Source organism: Trachemys scripta, chromosome 13 (assembly GCF_013100865.1).
Source record: "Trachemys scripta elegans isolate TJP31775 chromosome 13, CAS_Tse_1.0, whole genome shotgun sequence".
Lineage (NCBI taxonomy): Eukaryota > Metazoa > Chordata > Testudines > Emydidae > Trachemys > Trachemys scripta.
In genome coordinates, this window is record NC_048310.1 from 40,948,552 (window position 1) to 40,974,877 (window position 26,326).

Below are 26,326 nucleotides of genomic sequence, written 5' to 3' on the forward strand. Positions count from 1 at the left end.
GGGTTTCTCTCAGTCGGTCTTACGCATCCAGGCCCTTCCTCCTTCACAGCCCCAGACACCAGTGATGGCAGCAGGCTGCTGCTTGCAATTTGCTGTCTGGATGTTGTTTTATATCTGCTAACTGGTAGCTTGCCTGGACCTCCTCCTGACCCTCGACCTCACAGTCCCTGTGCTGCCAGCCTCATCCCCTGTCCTCCCTTTCCCATCCCAATTTCTGCCCTTCAGAGTCTCTCCCTGCCCCCACTCCCTTGCTCCTCTTTACTCACCACCTCCTGTGGTCCCCTTCCCCTAGTCCTCCCCAGAGTCAAAGAGACAAACAGAGATAACAGGCTGTCTGACCTCTCTGCTGCTACTTGGTCCCTTTCCCCACCCACTGCCTGGTGGGTCTCTTCTTAGACTCTTTAGGGGCACAGACCACATCTTCCTCTGGTTCTTAAAACCGTGTCCCGCAGGTTTGGTCTCTGATCCTGACTGGGGCCCTTGGGTTGCACAGCAGCATTAGGACTGATCAAGGCGCTCGTTAGGAATGGTAGCAGATCTCATAGTGCTTAGCATCAATACAGCTTCCAAGTGCTTTAGACCTTAGGAAATGTTTATGCATTAATATAGCAAGGGAGATGCATCCAGATTAGTTGAAACAATGTGCATTCATTGTCAGGTACAGCAGAGAGAAGGTAGAGTATAAACGCTGTTAAACATTAACTGCGTTCTTCACCCCCTTTGCCAGGGCTGTGAAAACTGTTCTAGAAGCTCTGCTGCAAAAGGGACTGGAAATAGGAAGATCTTCAGAAATCTTAACTGAGGGAGCCTTGTAGGATCCAAGGGTCTCGGACCCTAATAGGGCTTGTCCGATGTTCCTCGTGGGCACTGGGTGTAAAAGCTTTCCCCTCCATTGGCGGCCTATTCTTCTTGAAGCAAACTTTCTAGAGAACACCGAGACAGGCAATAAGCAGCATTTCCTTGACCAGTTGTAGGGAAGTTGTGGGGCTGAATTCACTTGTGGGGTGACTGTGACTTCAGTGAGCTTACACCAGGAATTTAAATTGGTCCTTCAGCCCATTACCTGTTGGGGAACAGTTTCCTTGCAGAGAGTTCAAAACCAATTTGTTTTCCTTTACTGCAGGGGTATGGGCAACCTTTTATTTATCAGGAGCCATAGACCCACTGAAAAAATCAATGGCGGGCCACAAATGTTCAACTCACCTGCTCAGGGGGGCGCGGAGGCTCAAGGCTTCCCCCACAGCAGGGCAAGCCTGCGCTTGTGGCTCTGGCCCCACGGAGGGGCACCAAGACTCAGGGCTTCCCTCCTGCAGTGGGGGGAGCTGGTGCTCACAGCTCCAGCCCCGTGGGCGGGAAGCCCTGAGCTTTGGCACCCCTCACAGGGCTGAAGCTGCGAGCGGTGGCTCGCCTGACCACAAGGAGAAGTCCCGTTCCTCCCACCCCCGGCAGGTGAGTTGAACATGTGTGGCCCGCAGGCTGGATGAAAATGAACAAGGGGCCAGATCTGGCCCACAGGCCATAGGTCCCCTACCCCTGCTTTACTGGTACCAATGGGCCTTGGGTAAAATCCACAGCCCCTAGCAGCACTGCTTATAGGTTACGTGGTGAGTGCTGATTTTTCCAATCTCCAGAAGTATGAATGGACACACTCAACTCAAAAATTGCATTTCTCTGAACGTTTATCTACATTAGACTATTATCACTGAAAAGTTAGCCAGAAATGACTTCATCAACAGGAACAGGTTTAAGTGAATTTTAAAAAAGCCACTCTTAAACTGAGTTCCATGCAGGGGTTTGCACTGGCTTAACTAAATCAGTTTACATTTAAATCAGTGCAACTTTCTCCTGCATCCAAGCCCAGACAGTGTCAGACATTCTCGCCTTTCCTGAAAAGACCTGCATAAAGATCAGTGGGAGAGCAGAAAAACCCTTGCATATTTTTCAGGGCATGTTTTTAATGTCGGGCAATACTGTTTAAAGGGCGCTATAGTTTTAAGTGTTTAAATCAGGATTGGATGCGTTTCTAAACAATATGCTCTGGGGATTATTTGGGGGAAGTTCTATGGGCTGTGTTATACAGGCGATCAGGTTTGGTTCTGTCTGACCTCGGAATCTTTGAATGTAGCAGAAATGGGAAATTTTTTTAAAATGTAGTCAGTTTAAAAAAATGGTATCATCAGTGCCCCATTAGTATCTGCCCCCAGTTACGCCTACGCCCTGGTGAGAGGTGAGGCAGCCAGTTGTGCAAACAGTGTCCTAAAAGTGCAGATCAGCTCTGCAGAGTGACCGAGGCACCTTACCCAGGAAACCTGCTCTCTGTGTGCTGCGGAGTCTTATCTGCCGTTTGCCAAAGGTTTTGCTAGTTGACTCTCATTAGCTTTGTAGATCCACTATGTTTCCGTGGGTGTGAAGCCAGGCTGCTCTCAGGGAAGATGATGACCCCTTTTTCGCTGTGCTAGGAACAAGCAGGGAATGAGGCTGTGGGAGAGGAGGCAGCAGCGAGGGGAGCTGGGTTAGGAAACTAAGCAGGGTCCAGGGAATGTGGGGAGCAGGAGGTAGACTGGGGGAGAGGTGCAGGGGATGTGGCGTGACAGAGGGAAATGCGAATATAAAGACTGTTCAAGTGAATGCAGGAGGTAGGTGGGGAAGAGGAGACAGTGGGGGGAGCATTGAGGGAGAAAGCAAGGCAGGATAGGCAGCTGCCCCACTCGGTAGGGGTGGGGGTAGAATGGTAGCTCCCTGTACCCGTAGGATCGGAGAGTGTAAGTGACGTTTGCTCGGATCAGTGAACAAGGAGGCTACGGTTTGTGTGCGTGAGAGGCTGCATTGTGATCACTCTCAAAGGGGGGGCTGGCAGCTTCTGCTGACGGTGAAAAAATCTGAAGGAAAAAAACACTGAGACATATCGTTTTTAATGTCATGATTTTTTGGGTCTGACTTGCGGCTTTGGAAGGCTGTGGGCTGGCGATACTGAAACAGGTTGGAGGCCCAATGCCTAGACTGACAAGATGATAGTCTCTGTTGGAGGCTTTTCCTTATTGCCAGTTCTGTTTGAAGGGGAGGGGGACCTCTAGCTCCACTCCTTAAATACCACAATTCCCCCCTGTGCCATCTCCTCGCTGTGCTGTGGTGCACAGGCACTGAGTGGTGTGAGCTGCATCTGAATTAGCCCACCTACGTAACCCACCAGTTCTTGCTCGTGGATGTGATACAAAGGAGATGCTGAGTCAGTGATGCAGGCAGCTTTATTTCCTCCTTTCCTTTCCCAGCCTGGGGAGGGGGGGAGAAATGAGTGTTGTATGGAGCAGCCGTTTCTACTCCCTGTTTTGGCATTTCAAACACCAGAAACGTACAGTGCCAGCCGTTCACGTCTCAATCGGCTGAACAGCAGCTAAATGCAGATCTTTTTGGAGGAGAAAAGCGTGCTCCAGTTCACTGCTTTGCTGGGAGGTTCTTTGAGGAAGGGAGAAGATCTGCCCAGCATACCTATTGCCTTTAAAACCTTAGAGCAGAAGGAAGGGATCCAAAGGAGTTCTTCAGTTGCTTGTTTCCTCAGAATCCAGTGAGGTTGCTTAGCTGTGGAGCGTGAAGCTTGGACCGTCAGACTGCTCTCAGGCACTGACGTTCCCTTGGGACAGATCCCTGGCCGTGTCCTGAGAGGGGTCGCACCAGCATCTTCTGCTGTTCTGTTTTGTTGCATCTCACATGGCAGCTGGAAAGTGAGGCCCACCATTTAACACTCACTAGCAAGTGCGCGAAACTAAACAAGCCAGAGTTTTGGCTCTTCCTCTCCCTGTGACCTGGAGATTTCAGGAGCCTCAAAGTGGCAAGTAAACTGTGTGGCCACTTCTCCGAAATTCCACTCTGCCTTTATTCCTTTAACTCATAACAGGAGGCGGCATCCTTGGCTCCAGCATAGGCTCCCATATGGTCAGGTTGGTAGGAACTGCTTGGCACGTGTAGTCCAGTGTCATCTATCAAAAAAGAGAGGCCCCGTGGCTGTCTCTGCAATAAAGTTCTCACCTATCCTCGAACTTCTCTGACTGTCCCTAGTTACTGAGCTGTGTTTCTCTGTGCAATAGCGCTCGGGCAGGAAGTTTGGGCGTTCCCTTTGGCACTTGGGCCATTTTACTCCTTGTTTTACCATGATGGGACCCTAATGTGAAGAGTTAGCTAGAAGGCAACAGAATAAAGCAGGGAGATATTTACTGTCAGTGATTCCCAAACCACAGTCCTCAGATCACCCCTGGTTCCTGGCACACTTGCTGCTGGCCCATGGAGTGGGCTGGTCACATGGTGTCACCTCTGCCCCTTGTTTCCAGTGAGTGTATCACACTGACTCTTAGCTGCCTGACTAAGCGATTGTGATTGTGAACAGGAGAAGTGGCCAGGAGACTCTCTAAGGTATGGTCCACACAATGAAATATTTGGCAAGCCCATGCTCTGCGTGTTGTCTCCCCTCATTCTTCCACATGCCTTGGAGATTGGATACCTCACGGCACTGTTTAGAGAATCTCCGAAGGTTTTGATTGGGGCAGGATTGGTACAGGGCTAACTTAAATGGCATCCATTTGCTTGTACTGGGTTCAGTGACTGTCTCCCCAAACTTGAATCACATCATCTCAACCCTCCAGGAGCTGAATGATATGTTGGTTGATGTTTCGAGAGACTGTCGCATTGGCACTGCCACTTGGAAATGAAATTGAACTCTGGGTAGTGAACTTGCTGGTTTGGTTGGCATCATTGGCGAGCTGAGTTAACTACAGGTCCCTCTTGCTACCCCACCTGCTGTGCGGGACAGTCCTTGTAGCGGGGCTGATTGTGCCCTTGAAGTGGGTCCTGCATCCTTCCCCTTTTGCCCAGAGATGCAAGATGTTTGGATAGCAGCTGTCGGTCAGGGTGTGGGGAAATGAAGGTGAAAGTGTTTCCTAGAATCGAGAGCCTGTCTGGACCAGCTGTCTAGTTGGGTTAGTTATGGTAAGGGGGAGACCTCCCTCAAGATGCTGGCATGGGAGCTCTCCCATCAGTTGGGTAACTTAGTCACCTTACTAATACAAACACTTGTCTTTCAATCTTTGTAACTGTCCTGGCTCCTGCATTGTGGTAGAAATCTCCCAACCCTCTGGAAGAACAGATTGACAGGTCACACAGACTAGTTGTGACGTAGATCTCAGTCCTTCGGGAAGGCAGCCCAATGTGCTGGTTTCGTGCCACGCCTTTTCGAGCAGCAGGAACTGGGCTCTTGAGGCTGGGGCTGTCACCAACCTAGAGAAGCCACAGTTGCCTCTTGCCCCTTTTATTACAAGTTGTGGTTTTAAAAACTAGCTTCCCCTGCCCTTGCAGCCCATCCCTGAGGGCCAGAGACAAACCCACGTGCTCCTCTCAGAGCCCATGGGAAAGGGTTGGGAAGCATTAATGTGGCTTTCTTTCTTTTTTGCAGTCAAATCTCTATCCCACTGTGGGGCTGCAGACGCCAGGAGAGATCGTAGATGCCAACTTCGGGCAGCAGCCGTTCGTGTTTGACATTGAGGACTACATGAGGGAGTGGCGAGCAAAGATTCAGGGCACCATTAAGCGGTTTCCCATAGGAGACAGACTAGGCGAGTGGCAAGCAATGCTACAGAAGTGAGTCTCTGCTGCAGTCTTCCTTTCTTCTACTTTTCTAGGCTTAGACGTAGCACCTGTCTGACAGATGCTGCAGAATGAGCAACGGTAACGCGAATTCTGTCCTGCTCCCTCATGCTGTGTGACGGTCCAGGGAGGCTTGCGTAACATTTAGAGGCAGGCTCTTGAACGCATCACTAAGCGTTCTCCTAGTGACGATCCAAAACCTGGTCTGCCATTCCTGCCCTGCTCAGGATGAAACCCTTTTCCACGCCGATCTTTAGGAGCTATGTCAGGGTGAGGAGATTAAGGGATTGGTGTAAGCGGAGTTAAAACTTAAATCAAAGTCACTCTGGTGCTCAAGGGTGGGGAAAAGCCACATCCCTGAGTGTCGGAGCGATGCTGATCAGTCCCCAGTGTAGGCACAGCTAGGTCGATGGCAGCATGCTTAGGTGTGTTTCAAGTGCAGACAAGCTACCATCAGGTAGGTAGACGGTGTTCCTACAGGGATGGAAAAACCCCTTCCGTTGTCATAGGCTGCGTCTACACTTCAGGGTTATGCCAGTTTAGCTACAGTGCCATAGCTGCTACTCCCCTCTAGGGTAGACATGGCTTAATTCAACCCTCTAGAGACACAACTCTTAAGGGAACTCATGGAGTCCACGTCAGCTAGGCACTCGGGAATGTTTCTTTGGTGCTTTTCCTCAAGGCTTCTACAAGCCTCACTTCTAGTCTCGTGCCCCAGAACAGAGCAAAACTCGGCTCCTCTCGAGGCAGCCAGCCCTCCCTCCCCCGCAGTCGGTTGCAGGGTCATTAGCGAGTGCATAACGCAAGTTTGCCCTCATTTGCTGTGTAATTGGGCCCCAAAGACTAAGCTACTATTTTCTTAAGAAGTGTCTGGTCCCTCTGGCTCTGAAATGAGCCTTCCAAAGGTGGCCAGTGTCTGCCTGAGTCTGCAGACAGCCTGAAATGACAGCCCTGAGGGGGGTGTACTATCTCGATGGGCTGCTGTTTGAAACTTAATGAGCATTTACACACCAATATTTGCTTCACTGCTGATCGTTTTGGTAAATCATGTTGATGTGCTCATCCAGTTGTGTGGCTCTGAGCGGCAAGTTATGGACATGGTATGTTGTGAAGAGCTGTTGATAGAGAGTGGAAAATGAATTCCATTCCCTTTCCCCCTCTGAGTGCACGCAGGGGAGGGAGGGCAGGCGGGAGGGAAGGAGGAGATGCTTTCGATATGGGGGAGATGATGTCTCTACTGCTTCCTGGGGGCCAGGAGCCCAAACAGCCTCCCACATTTTCTCAGTGCCACAGGCCCCAATTTGCCCTTCACCTGGGAGTCCATACTTCCTGTTTTCCCCAGGACAGTGCTCGGCACAGTTACGTGTTGTCAATGGAAAATCTGCAGCATACTAAAAATTATGCAACGAGAAATGTATGGAATTTAGTAACTGAGATGACAGGATCTCCTGTACTGGTTAGGAGTGGGCGGTGGGCAGGAGGACTGGGCATGGTGACATGAGAGGTCCTGGGGGGCAGTGACACGTGAGGGAGAGGTGATTTAGGTTTTATGTGCCACACAGGACATGGAGCCTTGTCAGAAAGGAATGCTGGCCTAGTCCTCCTGGCATGGGGCAGAGTGCTCTGTGGCTGTTTTCTCCAGGCCCCTTCCAGTCCAGGAACGAAGGAGCTGGAGTCCTGAGCTCCAGCCATGTCATAAACTCCCCACCTCATGGAAACACGAGTACCTCCTCCGTGGAGAGGGCTAACCAGGGATCAGCTGAGGGCATTGGCGAGTCAGGCCACGTCTACACTGGGAATCCTTTGGAATAGTGGTGTACCATGCCGGCACAGCACTCCTCGACTGAACACCGCTATACTGGCCATGTAACGCTCTGCACCAATTCAGTAAAACCACACCCCCGAGCACAACAAACCATACCAGTAAAAGCACAGCTCTGGCAGTATGGCTGTGTCTACTCTAGGGACTTCTGCTGGCACAGCTATATTGGTCAGAGATCACACCTCACTTCACCCCTGACCGACAGCTATGGAACCAGACATCTGTAGTGCTGATAGACATGCTTTGTCATTTCAGTAGCTGCTGTTTGGTCTGAGAGCACCCCACCAAAACAAGCCAATAGGATGTGGTCTGTCCTCCAGGAACTGATCCCAAATGCGGGTGTCCTGCAGAACTGATCCCACGTATCAGGCCCATTTGCCACAGAGTCCAAGAAACAGTCTGTGCCCTGAACTCCCAGGTAGTACATTCTGAAAGGCACGGACGGAGACAGTGTGGTCCAGGGGAATTGACTGGATTGGGCACATGTCCGCAAGGTGAATGATGACCTGTGCTTGGAGAAGGGAGCTTGGTGTGGCAGCGTTCCTGAAAGGGAGTTCTCCAGCTGTAAGGGACACCTCCCCCTCCCGCCACATACACCGGTTTTCACTAGTAGGAGTGGTTGATAAAGGGATGCAGCCACTAGTAAGGGCTGCATACTGATAAATCTTTCTTCCTTCATGTTGCTCTGATCCCTTGGTGTCCATGCTGACTGATTTTAGCCACTGCTGTGGAGAATCTGAAATAGCATGAAATGTAGCTGAGCTGGTGTGGCTGGCTGTGAGAGATGTGTAGGATCCCAACACTGGTAATGCAGGAGCACCTGAAGTGTGCCTGATACCTGACGGCATCCCCACAGAAACCAGAGGTACGAGACAGCAGAGGAAGGAAGCCTGGATGAGCCAGAAAAGCTCCCAGCACAGCAGCTGTACCCGAGTGCGCTCCGCGCTTGTGCTCTGAGCATCACTAAGGCGCGCAGCCCTACCTGGAGTGTTTCTGTGTCTACAATCCCATCAGCACGCTTGGCCTTGGGGATGTTTAGCAGTCTGGCAAGACAAGACCTGGGCTAGCCTGGGACTGTGAAGATCATTAGCTTTGCCTTGCCTTAACATGAAAGCAGCCTGCCAGATCAGCCAGCAGTTTATTTTGATACCATGTAGCACGTTCCTCGGAGGAGTAACATATCTCAAAGATTTCAGGAGCTGTTCCTGACTGGACATGTGGCACTCAGCTAGCCAATGCGGAACATTCTATTGCAGTAAATATGCAAGGCATCTAACCCGTGAGTTGGTGCTGGTAGTAAACTAGCACAAAGGACAGGGTACTGCACTGGTCAGTTGACAGGGGTGGCTGCTGAGAGGCTGTGATGCCAAGGACAGAAATATAATAACGTGGGGCGGCTCCGATTTCAGTTAGCTGTATAGTGCAGTTTAAATACCTACAGTAAGGAGTTAGATAGCTCTGGCTACTGAATTCAACTTAACTGAAAGCCAGCCCAGTGCTTAGCTCCCATCCGCTTGCTGTGTTCTTAGCGTTTCGGCCTTCTTAATGAGAGATGTTTGCTGTTACGTCCCAGGTTACTAGAAGTCCGAGCTTTTATTGTTCCTCTCTGCACTGCACTCATTAAACTTCCTGAGCCCGGGGCTCCATGTAAAGTATGAGGTGGATTCAACGGACACAGTCGTCTTGGTTGTTCCAGGCTTCTGATCAGGAATCCGAAAGGGTTAAGCCCATGATGTTATACTACCAGACCAGCCTCTTGGGCTATTCTATTCCAGAACTGAAGCATGTAAACTCACTCTATTTCTGACTTTAACCATGAGACACTCAGTCACATGTATGCTGCAAACTGTCTTCCAAAATTTTGGCATGCAATGATTCAAGCTTCTGCAGTGGCACCAGGACTGTCTTTACAAGCCTTTCAGACAGTTTGGTGGTAACTACTGCCATTTGTTTCCAGTGTGGCTATGTCTCTCTATTGCCCTGAAAAGCAGTTCTCCTTGCTGTAGTGAAGAGGTTCCCAGATAGGGAACCCAAAGATTGGCTGTTGAAAGAGCTATTAAAAATAGCTGTGGGTTGTAGCTCATTCACTTGGAGTTTGCTTTTGGGCACAAGAGATGCCCCGGAGGGAGGCTGGCTGGCTGTGAAGAGGGATGGCTGGTCAGCACCTTCTGCAGTGCATACCAAGCAGGCTGGTGTTACAGTACTGTGTGTGGAGGATCCTGGCAAGTGCTTGCTTGCCCTCTTATAGCAGTGAGTGGAATTCAGTCTCAGAGCAAGTCACTGGGCAGTTTTTAAAAATAACAAAGCTGTTAATCCCATCCAAACTGCAAACGTGTTGCTGGCTCCCAAAAATATTTCCCTCCTATAGAGAGAGTCATCAGTTTGAAAACCCATCCAGGCCCTGTCTCCTTGGTCAGTCTTAACCAGCAGCCAGCTGGATAGAGAATCTATTTCCAGGCCACCGTTTAAGGTGTTGATGAAGTCTACATAGCACTAACATTTAAATGATAGAGACAGCGAGAAGGCGCAAGATGGATTTGACAAGGAAAGGTCCCTGCTGTCACTGGGGAAATACATTTCTACTGCATGTATTGTCTGACAGCACAGTGAAAATACTTGTTTTTACTTCCAACGTTTCAGGATGAAAACGTAATTCAGAAATCACTAATGCATGTGTTAAGTAAGTGCTCAAATTTTGAGTGCATGGTAAATCACTTGTTAGTATCTGGGGGTAGTATAAACGTGAAGGCACCCATTCCATTATCTGTTGCGTTGTTGAAAAAAGCATTTAATGATCAGAACTCAGGACACCTGAGTTCCATTTCTAGCTGTCACTCAACTTCTCGATGTCTTGGTTTTCCTGTCTGTAAAATGCAGATGCTGGTCTGCTTCCAAGGAGACAGAGGCTAAATTAATTAGTTTGTAAACTGCTTTGAGATCTTTGTACAGAAAATGCTGAAACAGTAAAGAGCAAAACAAAGTAGAAGCTCTTATGGTCTTGAATGGCTTGTAACACTGGTAATGGAATGTGGAATCTGTCCCTTTTGGGTCACATGTCCATGTCCAGCCCAGGTCAGTTATAAGAAGATCAAATGCCATCTGATGTCTTGGCGTCTGTTTTTAGGTGAATTTGGGGACCTCAGCCCAATTCCCAGTGGACAGGGGTTTACGTTGCAATTAGCACTGATGGAACTCAGGAATAAGACACTGGTTGTATTCTAGCAGGGCTGAGCTGAGTAGCTTTTCCTGCTGCTGAAACTGCAAGAGCACCCATGTTGATTCCCCCCCCCACAACCCCCGCTATGGTTCCTCTGTTTGTGATGCGTATCATGCTGTTTTTATTCTCTTATTTCCTAGTATGGTGTCTTCCTACCTGGTTCATCATGGGTACTGTGCAACAGCGACGGCCTTTGCCAGAGTGACAGAAACCACAATCCAGGAAGAACAGACCTCCATAAAGAACAGGCAAAGTAAGACTCTGTAGAGCACTCTTCTTCCTTAGGTTCCATCTCCAAGTCACAGCCCTTCCCTTTGTCTCTCTCCTTCACCCCTTAGGCTCCTATCCCTGCAAACTCATGGCCTAGCAGCTTGGCACATCAGGCTAAGAGTTGCTGCAGGGCAGGAGGTACTTTCTTGGAGATGGGGCCCAGTTCTGGAACAATGTAGCTGATTACCTCTGATGTTAAAAGAGCTGATCTCCCCTAACAGTTGCACTGAGACCCCAGAGATATCTTTGATTTGGGGCTTTAGATTCCCACTGGCAGCAGTCTCGTTAACTTGATTATGAGGGCTGGGGACCGTAGAGACCTTAACATATCTGCCTGGTTTTACTGTGGCACCCATTACAAATGAATCAAGCCAAACCATGGTCAAATTCATTTCATGTTTTCTGCTTATGAAGGGCTTTGTAAATTCATGACTGAGGTGCATGAGCAGAGCTGGATAGAGAGCACCACACCTGTCTGCTTTGCCTGCTACATCAGCTAATATGATTCACTTCTTAATGTCCAGGCCACCAGCTTCCACATGCATACAATGTGCTGTTTATTTTCTTTGAGCCATTCTAACTACCTTGCTCGTGGAAAAATACATCTTTGAAGAGAAGCCTCCCACTGGATTACTAAGGAATTGGAGAGCACTTGGAATGCAATTTTTAGAATCCCCCTACAGAATCGCGGAGCATTGGGTCCAGTCTTGCATCTTTTTCCATCCTCTCCTGGCTGCTGAGTTCCATTTTCATCCCCTGATGCTCTGCTGTTCTGTCCTGCTCTGTTGCACATGCCCCCCTCCTCCTTGTGATCTGGCTCCCAAGTGGCTGTCATGTCCTGTCACACCTATGTTACATTCCTTTGTCGTCTGGAACCCACGTTTCTCATACACGCTCAATGAGTGTTCAGGCTGGAAGACTCCTCTGACCTGCAGTTGCTGCCCCTCCCTCCACGATGCCCATGCAAGGATTCTGACTGTCCACTCCTCTGTTGACAGGCCACAACTGGAGCAGCAAAGCAGAAACAGCTTGAAATGGGCAGGACTCTGCCCTGCTGCCCCTTTGAAGGGAGAGGGAAGAGACTGCAAAGCAGAAGTGTTTTTTGTAGATTTCAATCTGCTTTGGTGTCAGTGGTTTTATTAGTACGTGGGTTATCTGCCCAACCTGATGGGGATATCTGATGTGGGGTAGTACTGCCACAGTCATCTGTGGGAAAGGAGACTAAACAGCGCTAGAGAAGGAGATGTCGCTGTGTCCCGGTGAAACTGAGACCGATGAAAATGGGCTCTGTAAGATACAGGCAAATCAAGAGAGAAAGTACAGGAATAATGCAGGCAGGGAGACAGAAATAGAATCAGAGGAGGAGAAGCATCAAAGGCAGAGAGAAACCAGTGAGAGCCTGCAAACCAGAAAAGGAGGAGAGGGGAAAGAAAGGCAGTGAAGAAAACTGCCATGGAGGTGAACAGGAGGAATAAAAGGCAGGTCTCAGCCATTGGAGTTAGCTGACTCTCACGCTACAGTTTAATTGAAGGGACAGTGACAAGATAAATAGACAATTTTTAATCTATCTAAAGGAGAGAGGATTCTGAGAAGCAGGAGCGTGTGCAGCCGGAGTATTAGAGCAGGGAACTGGCAGTCCGGACTCCTGGGTTTTATTGTCAATTCTGGCACTGACTTGGGCAAGTTTCAGCCCCCAGGCTTTAGTTCCCATGTGTAAAACGGAGTTAATACTTGCCTCCCTCAGACTGGAGGTTTAGACTCAGGGTGTGTCTACACTACAACTTTGGTGTAATTTAGGTCACTCAGTGGTGTGAATAATCCACACCCCTGAGCGGCATAAATTACACTGACCTAAACGCCGGCGTAGCCAGCGCTATGTCAGTGGGAGAGCGTCTCCTGCCGGCGTAGCTACAGCCTCTCGTGGAGGTGGAGTTATAATGCCAGCCGGAGAGCTCTCTCCCCTCAGCTTAGAGCATCCTCATTGCTAGTGCTTCTAGTGTAGACTAGCCCTCAGCCTCCAGAGTTTGCAAAGCACCTTGAAATCATCAAATGAAAGTGCAACCTGTTTTGTGATTTGCTAATTACGCTTAGGGAAAACTTACAAGCTACAGAGCGCTGTAAACGAGCAGCTGGTGCCTTAGTTCCTTCTCTGGGTGCGCTGGGATTAATGAATGCTCAGTCCCTGCCCCAGGCCTGGCATCCCAGCCAGCAGAGCAGATCAGTTGGCACTAGCACTGATGGGTGGATTGTGACCACGAGTGTGGTGACCTGGCCTCCTGCTTTGTATCCCTGAATCTTTTAAAACGTCAAGCTTGTCAGGTTTGAACTAGTTCAGTCCTCATTGTTCCTGGAACCGGCTTCCTGAGATCTTGGTGTGCAGCTGATTTGGGATTGTGCCTCTGTAGAGAGAGCCCAGAATGCTCCATGTCCTTGTTTCCCCAACAGCCTGATGGGCCCTGACCAGGCTGCCATCCCCTGCTTAACTTCAGTAGATTGCTAATGTTCTGAATAAAAGAAGCCTTTGGTTAAGACTCAGCACCCCACCCCTTCACTTAAGAAGTTACGGGCGCACAATGCACATCCCTTGTATCTCCCACTGGTTCTCCAGCAACTCCTGATATTTCTGAGGAATCACCAAATCCCCTGCCTGTCCTCTCAGGCTTTCTTTTGATGCACAAATGGCATAAGCCCAGCTCTACCTAGACCCTTTGCGGGTGCCATTGGAGATGTCTCTCTGGGGGCATGAGGGATCTGTGGGGGCTCGTGTGTCATCTCAGTGAGCACAGTACCTGCTGTCCTTGGTGCCAATAGGTCTCCTCTTGCTTGCAGGAATACAGAAGCTAGTCTTAGCAGGCAGAGTGGGAGAGGCTATAGAGGCCACGCAACAGCTCTACCCTGGCCTCCTAGAACACAATCCTAACCTGCTCTTCATGTTAAAGTAAGTATGCTTACCTTTGTGCTGGGAGATGGCACTGGAAAGTCTACAGACCTGAACCAGGCAGTCCACAGGCCTCACTGTGTTAGGAACCAGCATATTTTTTAATTCAGGCAGATTGAGGCCGCTGGTAAGAGCAGTTACCCTGTGAGCAAGGTGGGAAGGAACGCTGGCTACCGTTGTTAGCACTGCTCAGGATCAGTAGCTGTTGCTAGTCGGGCTTTGCCATGACCTGTCAACTAAAGGTGGGCAAATTTGGCACCTTAGTGGCCTGCTCCCTTCTGCCTGCCCCACAGAGATCCCCTCCACCTGAGCAGAATGCCATGTCAGGGGAAAGCTCTGCAGACAAGTGGAAGTAGTGTGGATTCCTGCCCTGGTGTATTACCACTGCCTTTGGTCTTCCCAGTCCATCCTGTTGTTCAGGCAACTTGAACGTGGTAAAGTTCAGTTCATCCCCACTTACAGCCTGGTGAGAAGTGTGGGCGTGGCTGTGGGGATTCCTAGAAAGAAGCTGGTGTGGAAAAAGGTGGGGTTAAGACAGAGACTAATGGAAAGTAGGAATTGGTGTGGGTGTGTGGGTGTTGGTGTCCCCAGTCCTTCAGGGCTGGTTCATGTGTCCTCTTAGCCCATATCCTAGGGTAAGCAGAGAGTACCTGTCAGCTCCCAGTAGAGCGGAGTGGAGAGCTAGGCCTTCACCAGCCTCTCTCTATGGATGAGTGTTTTTACCATACATTGTCTTCTCTTTCATAGTGGCCCCCAGCACAGGTTGATCAGACAGTGGGAGAGGTACGAAGTTTGGTGCACACTAGTCTAGAGTAACCCTTCGTTGCCATGGACAGCACAGTGGAAATCACCTTTTCACCCTTGGGGTTAGAGAGAATACCTGTGATGCGAGGAACATTAGCCATGCAGTGCCATATACCCCCAGTTCCTTGGCTTGCACTCTCTGTGTGAATTCTGGTGGGTTCAGATCAGTGCAGACATTGAAACAGTTGGTTAACTAGCAGGAATAGTGTCTGGGAACCCAAAGTTCCCTTGTCTCAGGAATCAAATGTCAGAATTGCTCCCGCTGTTTGGAATCAGTGCCCCATTCCATCCCCCAATCCTGTGGTGTCTTGTGCTTTTCTAGCCAGTGCTATTGACACTGTAATATGGTCTCTGCCCCTGTCTCAGAGTGTGATCTGTTGCCTTGGCTGATCCAAGCGGAGATGCAGCATCTTGTCAGTTACATGTAGAACACACTTAATTGGCCAATACTGGGATGGAAGCTACAGTGTAGGTATCTGCTCTTGAAACAGTCTTGTTTATGTATCATCCTTTGTCCATCCTTATGCAGGTCTCCAGGTTCATTAGCATCTGTTTCTAGGCAGTGGTATCAAAACTCCCTTCATACTCCAGCATTCCCAACTTGAAGACACGGGGAGACTTGAGATGCCCTCTTCAGAGCTAGGACCCCTCCTAAGCTTTGGTTGATCCCAGTTTGCTGCTGCTCTGGGACATATGATAGCAATCACTAGAAAAGCATCAGCACTGAATCTAATTCATGTCAGCCTCCCCTTCCTCCTCGGTGTCTCTGCCCTTGTCTGACACAGGTGCCGACAGTTTGTGGAGATGGTGAATGGAACAGACAGCGAAGTGCGATGTTTCAGTGCCCGCAGCCCCAAGTCACAGGACAGTTACCCAGCATCCCCCAGCCTAAGCCCCAGACACGGATCGAACAACTCGCATGTTCACAGCACTGGTAAGTGCTTTTCTGTCCATCTCCATGCGAAGCAGATCAGATCTCAGGGATGGATCACTTTGTACATGACCCGCTGGTGTCTCCTTTGCTCTGCTCTTTGAAAGACATCTGTCCTCCTAACCCCAGCAGGAAAGATTTCCTGTTACTGGAGGCGACTCTTTCTGACAGAAATGGCATACTGTTGACTTTGAATCAGTTATTTTAACAGAGACTAGGTTGTACAACAGCCTTTTGCAGAAGTTGCTGTGTGGAAGCTGACAGAATATCCTTCAAAAGGACTGCCTCACAGAACAGCCAGTTACCTGATTTAGTCCTCCTTGGGCAGAGCTATATAAGCAAAGGCCTGGCCCCATAGCTTGTCTCCTTGACCTCAGGGTCCACAAGGGATAACTGCTCTCCAATGGACTTCCCAAAGTCTGCAGGAGAACCTCCCCCTCCTTCAAGGTATCCAGTGCACTCACCACTGCTTCCTCCTCTCCAGGACCCCATCCAGTTTTCTATTTGGAAGCCAGACTAAGAAAAGAAGTGTGATGGAAACACTTTGCTACAGGTTTTTCATGTGTAACAACAATGTATTAAAATGTGTGTCTAGAAATTAAGGACTTACAGTTTACAAGCAAAACAAGTGAGGGCCAGGGGCATAAGGTGCTTGCCTAAGATCAAAGCAGAGGGTGGAGATGGACAGAGTGGGCCAAGGAACCAGAGCTGCTCTGTTTGAAGCTTCACATTCCCAGTGGAGAAATCTCTTGCTGACACTCAAGCTGTCTCCACCTGGCAGTCAGAGCTGCTGCTGCTGCACCATGTGAAAAGCTGAGGGTGCTAAGAGGAGAGAGCTGGAGCATGGATAAGAACATTCTCTGCTGGGCATGCAAAGGCTTAAATGAAGGGGAGACGATTAGCTGAGCAACTCCATAGCCCCACCCCCTTCAGCCACGTTTCCAGCCTGGGAGCCCCTGTGTCCGTGTTGAGACTGGATGTCTTTCTGAAAAATATTCTAGCTCAACCACAGGATAAGGGCTCAATGCAGTAATCCCAGGCTGAAATTCTCTGGCCTATGTTCTCCAGGGGGTCGGGCGGCTGATCAGAACAGTCTCTTCCGGCCTTAGAATCTGAGTGTCTCTATGGTAATGGATTTTTGCAACTAGGAAATTCTTATGTAATAAACTCAGTGAACCTGGAGTTAAGACAAACTTCACCTCCCAGTCCATGCACATGAACATGCTGCTGTTGATTCTGTCAGAACACAGATTGGCTTTCAGAACAACGTTAGCCCCTTGAGTGCACACGTCCATGAGCTGGCACCCACCCGGCAGCGTGCGGCTGTATCATCAGCCTGCGATGCGGTTTGCTGTGACATGGTGAATGCACACGTGAAGTGGCAGGCATGTCTTACCCTACAAACTCACCAGTGAGGACATGTTGCAGAGCCGGTCTGATGTTTTCACAGTCATGTCTGTGCGTGAATAAAATACGATTTGTTAGTGGCAGCTTGATGGCTTTGCATATGTAATCAGTGCTGTCACCTGTGGTACCAGGTACGTGGTGATAGTGTTGTGGACCTTCGTCTCCTTTCGCTTGCTCCTGAACTCCCAAGTGAGGAGAATCAGATTGGTCATTAGTAAATTATAAACAAGTGTCACGTGGCAGGTTGGTGTTAAGTTGCCTGTGTCCCATTAGACCATGTTTCATCCTATGAGATGGAGTTTGTGGGAGGTTTTTAAAGCTTCTTCCGCTTTAATGCTGTATCTATTGCAGCAGGTGGATCTGGGCCTAGTTTTTACCTGTGCACTGAACATGTAGATTTCTTCCCCAGGTGTGTTAGAGGGATGAGAATTCTGGTTTCAAAGAAGACAAACTTCGTGGGCTGGGTGTCTCGTGGGCTTCTCTTTGGGATTCTCAGTTCCTCGTGTGTCTGAGCTGGTTGGTTCTCACAATCACTGAAGCACAGGTGTTGCAAGTGGACCATTTGGGGTTTGCTTGTGTTTTCCTAACACTCTGCTTAATGTAAAAAGCAGCACTAGTATTTTGTGGATTGCAGCCTGCCCCTATTTCCCTCTCCCGGGGGCTGCTCCTCAGTGAAAGGAGCACAAGCAATCTGTCTCCTGCTGACTTCAGCCCAGAGCTGCCTAGCTCTCCCCTCTGACCCCGCTCTGTTTGGCTTTCAGGAGCAGATAGCCCAAGCTGTAGCAACGGAGTCACATCCACAAAAAGCAAACAGAGCCACAGTAAATACCCAGCACTGAGTTCGTCGTCATCCTCCTCCTCCTCTTCCTCTCCTTCATCCGTGAACTACTCTGAGTCCAATTCAACAGACTCCACCAAATCCCAGCAGCACAGCAGTACAAGTAACCAGGAGACCAGGTATTCCTTGCAGTGCCTTTCCCATGCCTGGGCAGGAGGGGGCTTAGCCTGCTTTCTGAGCACCTCATCAGCCTCATCGTTCCATCACGGGGGTAACCATGAGTAGCTACAGGCATCACTGCTGAGCAGCCAATGGCCGGTTTTCTTCCACACTTCCTCCCTCCCACCTAGGGACGGAATTGCTGCTGCCCATTCCCGGAGGAGAAGCCGGATAGCAGTCCCCGAATACCTTTGGGGCAGATGCCCTGCCAGGGTGATGCTGTGACTGTCCCGGAAGATGGTCTAAGAGGCAGCAGCGCTGCCGAGCATGCTCCTGCGCTCTCAGCCGAAGGGTTTGCTCGTGGACAGCATGCCGGCCTCCTTGCTTCAGGGAGCAGTGTGCTCCCGCAGGGAATCGGAGCCTGAGCTGGGTGCAGGAAGCGGACCTGAGTCTCCTGCACGGCAGCCCAGACCCTTGTCACTTAGACGTGTTCCGTTTGTATGGGCTCACATTCTGTTCACTGGACCGGTTTATTAGCTGCTGGTGCCATTGGGCCGAAGGGCCGTGTGAATTACGGGCATCTCCATTGAGTCCGGGGATTTCCAGCCTGAAAGGTCGTTACTGCTGCATTTATTGGGGTTTGAAATATGCTGACCAAGCGTGAGAGTTGAGTTTCCTCTGTGCTTAGCTGTTTTGGTGGCTGCTGCAGAGCTGGCTAGGGCATGCTGGAGCAGAGGAGATCTCGGTGATTAATGAGGGGCAAAAATCTGTCTGGGGATTGGTCCTGCTTTGAGCAGCGGGTGGGACTAGATGACCTCCTGAGGTTCCTTCCAACCCTGAGATTCTATGATTCTCACTAACTGCCAGCTGTCAGGCTCACTAAGTGGGATGCTAAATACCATGGCCAGGGAAGCCTCAAGCTTCCGTTCTGAACTCCACAGGCTTGTACAGCTCATAACTGAGTGAGAGACATCACATACCGGAGTCCTATGAATCGTCTGCACAAACGCTGGGTAATGACAGCTCTATGCCAGCAGGGACCACGTAGATCTGAAACAAGAGAATCTTTGAACTCTTCAGTTCAAATCCTGGCGGATCATCTCATCCCTTCAGCCTTCTGAGTTAGAGCAGTGGAGGTCTCCTGCAATTTGCTGTGTAGAGGTCTTGAAACTGCAGCCCTGTCTGCTCTGTATGGACATTAAAGATCCTGTGGGACACTTTTTGTAGGGCTGATAGTTTGCCTCAGTGCTCTTGGCTAAAATGTCCCCTGTATTGTGTAGTGTTGTGTGCTGCTTGGCTGCTGTTCTCCACCCCAGAGGTGGCTGCAATTTGAAATGTTAATTTAAATACTTCACACCTTCCCTCCTCCGGGACCCCGTTGAGTTGGAACCGCACTTTATAGGTACAGGCCCTCATTGTTCTGAACCCGGTTTTGCCCTGCTCGATGGATTGTTTTCTTGTCTCCTGTGGGCTGCTGGGTCACTAGCCCTGGTCGGCCGTTGGGCACGCTTCTTCCTGCAGGACTTTCCCTTTGGGGAATGTTTCTGCCCTTTCTAAGCCCTCAGGCTTTTTTTCCTTTTGCACTCCAGTGACAGTGAGATGGAGATGGAGGCTGAGCATTACCCCAATGGAGTCCTTGAAAACTCCTCCACCAGGATAATGAATGGCACCTACAAACACGAAGAGATCCTCCAGACGGACGAGTCCAGCATGGGTAGGGCCCTGGAAGGCAGGAGCGCTCTCCTCTCCCTCACAAAAAGTTAGGGGGGGAATGGCGCTGCTGGCACATGCGTTAGCTCTGTCTGGGACTGGATCAGGGTTGGGCGTTGCCCTGGGGGTCCGTTCCCCAGCCAGGGTGCAGGCATGAGGATCTCGGATACGGGGGTGAGGGGGTGGGGGAGAAATCATCTGGGGATTGAACTAATCTAGATGTTTTGGGGGGGGCAGGTGCCTAATGCTGATTCAGACAGGGCTGGGCAGCTGAGTTTGCCCACTGACTTGATACATGGGGTGGGGCTCCCATTACAGGGGGGTCAAACAAAAGGCCTAATTTTTCAGTGGGTCCTACTGCCCTGGAACTCCCAAGGTGCCGGATACAGAGGGCTAATCAGCTGGGCCGGTGATGGGGCAGTGGAGGCACCAGAGCCTGGCCACCAGTCACATCCAGCTCAGAACAGTATGGACAGCTGCCATCCTCTGTTGGCGGTTCTGTGTCCTCTCTAGGTACGTCTACACAGCAACTAGACACCCGCAGCTGGCCCGGGCCAGCCAACGTGGGCTCACAGGGCTGCGGGGCTGTTCCATTGGTGTGTAGCCGTCCAGGCTCTAGGACCCTGCGACTTGGGAGGGTCCCAGAGCTCGGACTCCAGCCTGAGCCCAGAAGTCTGCACAGCAATGAAACAGCCCCACCGCCCGAGTCGGCTGGCAAAGGGCAGCCGCCGGTGTCTAGTTGCTGTGGTGACGTATCCTGTGAGATGAGATGAGGCTGTGAAGGTCTCTCACTCTTTCCTGGTTGTCAAGTGTTCACCACACAACAAAACCACCTGGACAACTGGCGTGGATTGCCCTCCTCGGCAGCGGGGCCCAGGATGGAAAGGACTCATGGGAGCTGGGAATCCCTGCAGGTCCAGACTCAGAGGGGCAGTCACTTGTGGGGAGGCTCTAACTGTTCAGTTTTGGGGGGGGAGGGCGGTGTCAGTGTAGCCCCTTCCGCGGGGCTGCATTTCCACACTCTCCGCGGAGGTGATAACACAGTGCAGTCGCGGTTCAGAGCCCGGTGGGGCGTGGTCATGAGACTTGCTGAGCTGTTCATCCAGGGCAGATCCTGGACGGTACCGTGCCTGTGTGCACCCCGCACAGACACCCACCGCCTGCTGGCAGACGGCTGGACTCAGGGCGCAAAGAACGGCAGCCCCACCAGGGGAACGTTCAAGTGAGGGTGGGCCTCGGGGAAGGGCTTTGTGGATCTGAAGCAGGGCTGAGCACCGGGAGATACCTGCATGCAGGGCAGTCATTTCTCTTCCCCACTGGCCTTTTTCCAGAAGACGGCTGCCCGCAGCGGCAGCTCTGTGGGGGGAACCACGCTGCCACGGAGCGAATGATCCAGTTTGGGCGGGAGCTGCAGACTCTGAGCGAGCAGCTCTGCAGAGAGTACGGGAAGAACACGACACACAAGAAGATGCTGCAGGTGAGGTTGTGCCTCTGGCCGGGCTCACAGCAGCACCCGCCACGTGGCCCAGAACTGGGGCGTTCCCTGCCAAGTGCTGGGGGCTGTGTGGGTGGAGAAGGGTGGGAGCAGCGCTGGAATCAGCAGTGGCACTCGGTAACACAAGGCGCCTGTGGCCAGTTCCCACAAGCCAGTGCCCATTCTGCACTGGGGGAGGTGCATGTCTCACTCAGCAGCCCCTTGCCCAGGTGCCCTCATTTGCTGCTGGAGGCGGAGCATTCTTGTTGGTCGATGCCTGCTACCTGGCTGGCTGGGGACCATGCCCTGGTTGGCTGTTGGTACCTGCCCGTTTTCTGCATTGTTGCTCGCCTTACTGCCCATGTCTCTCTTCTGTCCCCAGGACGCTTTCAGCTTGTTAGCGTACTCTGACCCCTGGAACTGCCCTGTTGGGCAGCAGCTGGATCCAATCCAGAGGGAACCTGTGTGTGCTGCTCTCAATAGTGCTATATTGGGTAAGGCAGGGGCTGTGACACTGTGCTGCAAGCGCAGTCGCCCCCGGGCAGGTGCTTGGGAGTGTGAGGGGAGGCCCTCGGTAATGTGTGCCTGGAGCTCACCTTGTTCCTGCCGATTGCTCCGAGGGCTTGTGGCCTGGGACGGTGACAGCTGGGGTGACTGGGGAAGGGTAGAAGGGAAGCCAGATACCCACAGCCCTACCCCTGTTCCCCGGCCAGCATACAGCTGCTGCTCCTCCTGCTCCGCTCCCCTCCTGGCTCGCACCCAGTCGCCTGTCCCCACACTCCTCTGAGGGTGCTCTTCAGGAATTTCCACCTTCGCTGCGAGGAGCTAAGCAGCTCCCGTGCATTCCCCTCTCACCCTGCCCCTTCAGCGGCCATCAGCTGTCTCCTCTGGGGTCCTTTCAGTACAGGGATTGACCGCCACCCCCTCTGGTCTGTAGCTGACCCCACTGTCTGTCAGGGAAAGTGGGTTTCACTCTCCCATCAGTAGAATTCATTTCAGTGGTGCTTGTCCTCACCTGCGGGCGTGTGGCTGGAGAATAAAGAGGGCAGACTTGTGATTGCTGTGGGTTTTTCACTGAACAGCTGGAGTTGCAAGTGTTTAAATTAGCTTTCTCCTCCGAGAGCGGGTTCCTGAGCCTTCTCGGAAGCCATTCCTTCTCCCTTGGCCTGCTTAGAGCCAAGATTATAAAAGGGCCGTGGGACCCAGCCTGGGCTGCCCTTTCCAACCCGAGAGTGGCTGGATGTGGAGTGACCTTGTTGCATGCCCAGAGATCTGTCGTGGGGTCTCCTCCAGCTGATTAGTTCTCTGACATCTTGGCAAAGGGTCGAGGGAGGGAGGTTACCCTGGCTGGGCTCTCAGAGAAGGCTGATGGCCCCACAGGCTCCCATGGCGGCTCACCCACCCTGCTCCCTGGTTCCCCACTGGTCTCAGCCTGGGGCTTGGCCGGGGGCCTGGAAAGCTGCTTTGATTCTTTTAGTCACAATTTTGAAAACTAGAAAATGGGCCCTGTCGGCCAGGGCTTCGGGGAGCCCGGCCCAGCTCCCTGCACACCCAGCAGGGCGGGAGGGACTGAGCAGCGCTCCCTGCGGGGGGCACTGAGGGCAGGGGACTCGCCCACCCCCAGCAGGCCACCTGCTGGCACCCTCAGGGAGGAGGAGGTGGCACCGCTGGTTCCCTTGAGGCCTTTGTGGCAGAGAAAAGAGGGTGGGAATTAGACTCTGAGGACGGGGGGGCAGGGGCTTGGAGCCTGATCTCCCTGTTCCCCAGTCCCTGGAGGGACTGAGCGTTAACTAAGGTCAGTCTTTCCCCCGCTGGCTAGGCTCCACGCACCAGCCAGCTCCTCCGTCTCACAGAGCCATGTTTTGGTCCCAGGAAGGACCCATACATCAATAGTCTGCTCTGTGGCTGTTGTCTCTAATGCATGGGGAGAGTGCAGCATGACGAGCAGTAACGTGAGAGCAGCGAGCTAGAGGGGAGTTAGCGCTCCAGCCCCGCACCTGGCTGCACCCTCTGTCAGACAGACATGGAGGAGGCGGAATTTGGGGAAGGAAAGTCTCCTCTGGGGATCAGGCAGCTGACAGCCACACGGGGCTGGGTCAGTATCAGCGGCAGGGCAAGGTGCTTGCCCTGTTTGATCGCCCATTGGAGGAGATGAGAAGTTGCTGAAGGATGTCGCCTGAGAGACTTGTCCCCAGACATGCTGTGTGCATCCTGTGATCCTTCTGACACCTGGACTAGGCTGGTGGCACCAAGCCTCCTCCTTTGCTGGTACTCCTGGCTGAGGTCTCAGCAGAGGCACAGAGCTGGGTGGAGGATTTCCCCTCCAGAGAGATGAGCAGCATAAAACTGGAGAGCACACTTGAGAAAACAAAGGACTCCAGATCCACGGCTAGGCCCGAGGGGCTTGTATTGCAGGCCAGACGCCCGTGAGTGGGAGCAGACAGCGGCCACCTCGGAGAAGGCCACTAAATAGCACCCCATCCCCCACCTTGCTTCTGCCTTCACGTTCTGCTCTCCTGGGTCTCGTGTTCAGTGGCTAGAACTGCAGCTGCGCAGCCCCATAGTCTCCCTTGGACTAAGACTGACAGCACCAGCGGGTGCTCGTTGGCCAACGCAGCACTGCTTCCCAAAGGTCCTGCCACCTCACGCTGCTGGGGGGCGCGTCCAGTGAATGCGGGCGTGACTCTGTGCAGGGGGCAGCACCCTGGCAGACCCAGCGTGACCCGCTCCGCGGCCACCCAGCCTGTGCCCTGCTCGCTGTCTAGTTCAGGAGTCGAGGGAGCACTTGGGTAGGCCGCTCTGGCAAGGTGCCGTGCTCAGCCCTCAGGCCATTCTGAGACCTTTTCTTCTCTCTTCCCCGCAGAATCTCAGAACCTGCCAAAGCAGCCCCCGCTGATGCTGGCCCTGGGCCAGGCCTCCGAGTGTTTGCGGCTCATGGCTCGTGTGGGCTTGGGTTCCTGCTCCTTTGCCAGAGTTGACGATTGTTTGCACTAGCCATCAGAGGAGATGGAGTGACGTCCTCCAGTGCTGCCCTTCACCCTCCATTGCCACCACCGCCTCTTCCCTCGCCTGACCTCCCTGCTGCCCGGCCCCCCACACTGCCCAGGGAAGAGACAGAGCACTGACTGAGTCAGTCCCTCCTCGGCAGCGGGCCCCGTCACGTGCTGTTTGCGGAGCCGGGCAGCAGCTGGCAGACCTCTCCCCTCTCCCCACCGTCACCGCGGCTGCAGCAGCACTCAGTATTTTGCTGGTTAATCTAATGTAGCGCCTTCCGATTTAGGTCTTTCTCTTTATTGTTTTCTGACTGAGCCACCAGTATTTATATCTGGAGAGTCTGTGCTGAGCTGGTTTCTGCTAATTTAGTGATAAAGCTCATCCACCTGGGGGACCGCTTATTATTTTCTTAAGTAAAGAAGATCTACGCCTGTCCCCACACATGACCATCCAGTATTTATCTCCAGTGCTAGTGACCTGAGCTCTTCCCCAGAGGGCAGCTCAAGGTGTTTATTTGGATCCCCTTCATTAAAAAGCTCTCTTCCACCTCAGCCAAGGCGTTCATGTGTTTATTCCCCACAGCCCAAGCTCTGTTATCCCCCCCCAGCAGTCACTTTTAGGCTTCATCCTGGGAATTGAAGGCTTCACCAGGTCTGCCCCTTCAAGAGCCCGTGGCTGGCCCTTTGCTGACCTTGTGAGGGGCCAGGCTAGTGCAGTGGGAGCCTTTGCCTTGTTCCTCATGTCAGTGGGCTAGGCTGTGAATGCACCTCCAGCCCCGGGAACAGCCAGCCTGCGGGCATGGAGAGCACCTCGCTGTGATTAGCGGCTGGAAAAGCGGAGGGAGTTGGAAATCACCAGGTTTGGATGAGCCCCTGGCGCTAACCTCCAGGGAGCAGCTGCTAGCGCTGCCCGAGCGAAGGGTGTGGCTGTGTGTTCCATTACAGAGCCCCGTTCTCTGCGGGTTAGGCCATGTCGGTGTAGCTGGGCTCTGAGCTGCATCCCCCAGCTAGAGCTCTGCCAGGAATGGCTGCTTGGATATGCCAGGGGTCTGCTGGGAGAATTGACCTGGAAGTATGGAGTGTGCTTGTGTCACCCCCAAAGCTTGTAAACGTCAGGTTTTTACAGGCTGTGTGTGTGAACCAACAGCATTATAGACGGCAAGATTTTAAATACATGACAGCCAGGCCATGACACTGAAAGGCAGCAGCTCTGTTTTCATAAGGATTGTAAAGTAAATATTGAATTTGGAGCCACACAGCGACCACAGCGAGCGGCTGTGATGGCTTAACACCAAATGAGGATGAACTGGTTCAGCAGTGCTGTCATAGGTGTCCTCACAAGTGCTGCTAGACACGTTGGATTAAAAGCGTGCGTGTGCGTGCGAGATGGACGGTACCCAATGGCTTTACACGCTGCGTGTTTGTGTCTGGGTGCCGTTGCTGATGGAGAGTAGGGAACAGTGAACAGCGATGTGCCTGACTGACTGCCCACAGATCTTCGCAGAGGGGCAGTGGGGTTTGCAGCACGTGTCTCTGCTGCTTTTTCGGTTTCCTTTGAAATTTTTTCATAAGTGGAAAATGAAAAATAAAATTTGTTCCAATTCACTAATGCCAAGTGGAGGGTATTCAGGCTTAAAATCCTCGCCAGCCCCTCCGGTGGGCTCCAGACTGCGAGTGAGCTTACGCACCATGCGGGGGAAGGAATTAGCTCCTGGCTCCCAGCTACGTTGGTTTGGAGCAGGCATGTTCGGCACCACAAGTGGAGGCTGCAGTTGGAGCAGGAGACCATGGGGCACCTCTCTGCTGAAGCCCAGACCCTGTGTCAGGACTGCTTTTGCTGATGGTGTAGCACATGCTTGCGGGCCCGGCAGAGGAGGGGTTGGATGCTGCAGAGCCTGCCTGTGGTGGTGGTGAGGGAACACCGAAGGGAAACCCTTTGCAGACAGATGGGGGGTGAAGGGTCCATTGTGAAATCATAACCAATGTGTACATGGCTAGCGCCACCTGTTGGTGAAAATGTAGAATTGAAAATACTTCTTAGGGAGGAATCTTCCCTCTTCCTGCAGCCTCATCACCAACCACTGGGCCTGGCTTGCGCAGTCCAGTCTAAACAACCGGCAGGGTTGCTGCAGTAGCATCTGCTAAAGCCAGCCTGGCCTTAGAACTTGTATTCACAGTATCTCTTACAGCAG

General features: G+C 52.0%; 1 protein-coding gene across 4 annotated transcripts in view; it reads left to right on the top strand.

Annotated features, from left to right (window-relative positions):
• RANBP10 (RAN binding protein 10) overlaps positions 1–24,686 on the top strand; it is a 131,848-nt gene extending 107,162 nt beyond the window's left edge. For 3 of the 4 annotated variants that reach the window (XM_034788890.1, XM_034788893.1, XM_034788894.1), the window contains 9 exons: positions 5,441–5,625; positions 10,811–10,923; positions 13,770–13,878; positions 15,468–15,616; positions 17,782–17,977; positions 19,547–19,671; positions 20,999–21,144; positions 21,524–21,635; positions 24,005–24,686. In XM_034788890.1, coding sequence (XP_034644781.1) covers positions 5,441–5,625; positions 10,811–10,923; positions 13,770–13,878; positions 15,468–15,616; positions 17,782–17,977; positions 19,547–19,671; positions 20,999–21,144; positions 21,524–21,635; positions 24,005–24,135 — 1,266 coding nt within the window. In that variant the 3' untranslated portion in view covers positions 24,136–24,686. The remainder of the gene's footprint in view (positions 1–5,440; positions 5,626–10,810; positions 10,924–13,769; positions 13,879–15,467; positions 15,617–17,781; positions 17,978–19,546; positions 19,672–20,998; positions 21,145–21,523; positions 21,636–24,004) is intronic. The other variant, XM_034788892.1, reaches the window with a different exon arrangement.
• Positions 24,687–26,326: the final 1,640 nt, after the last annotated feature.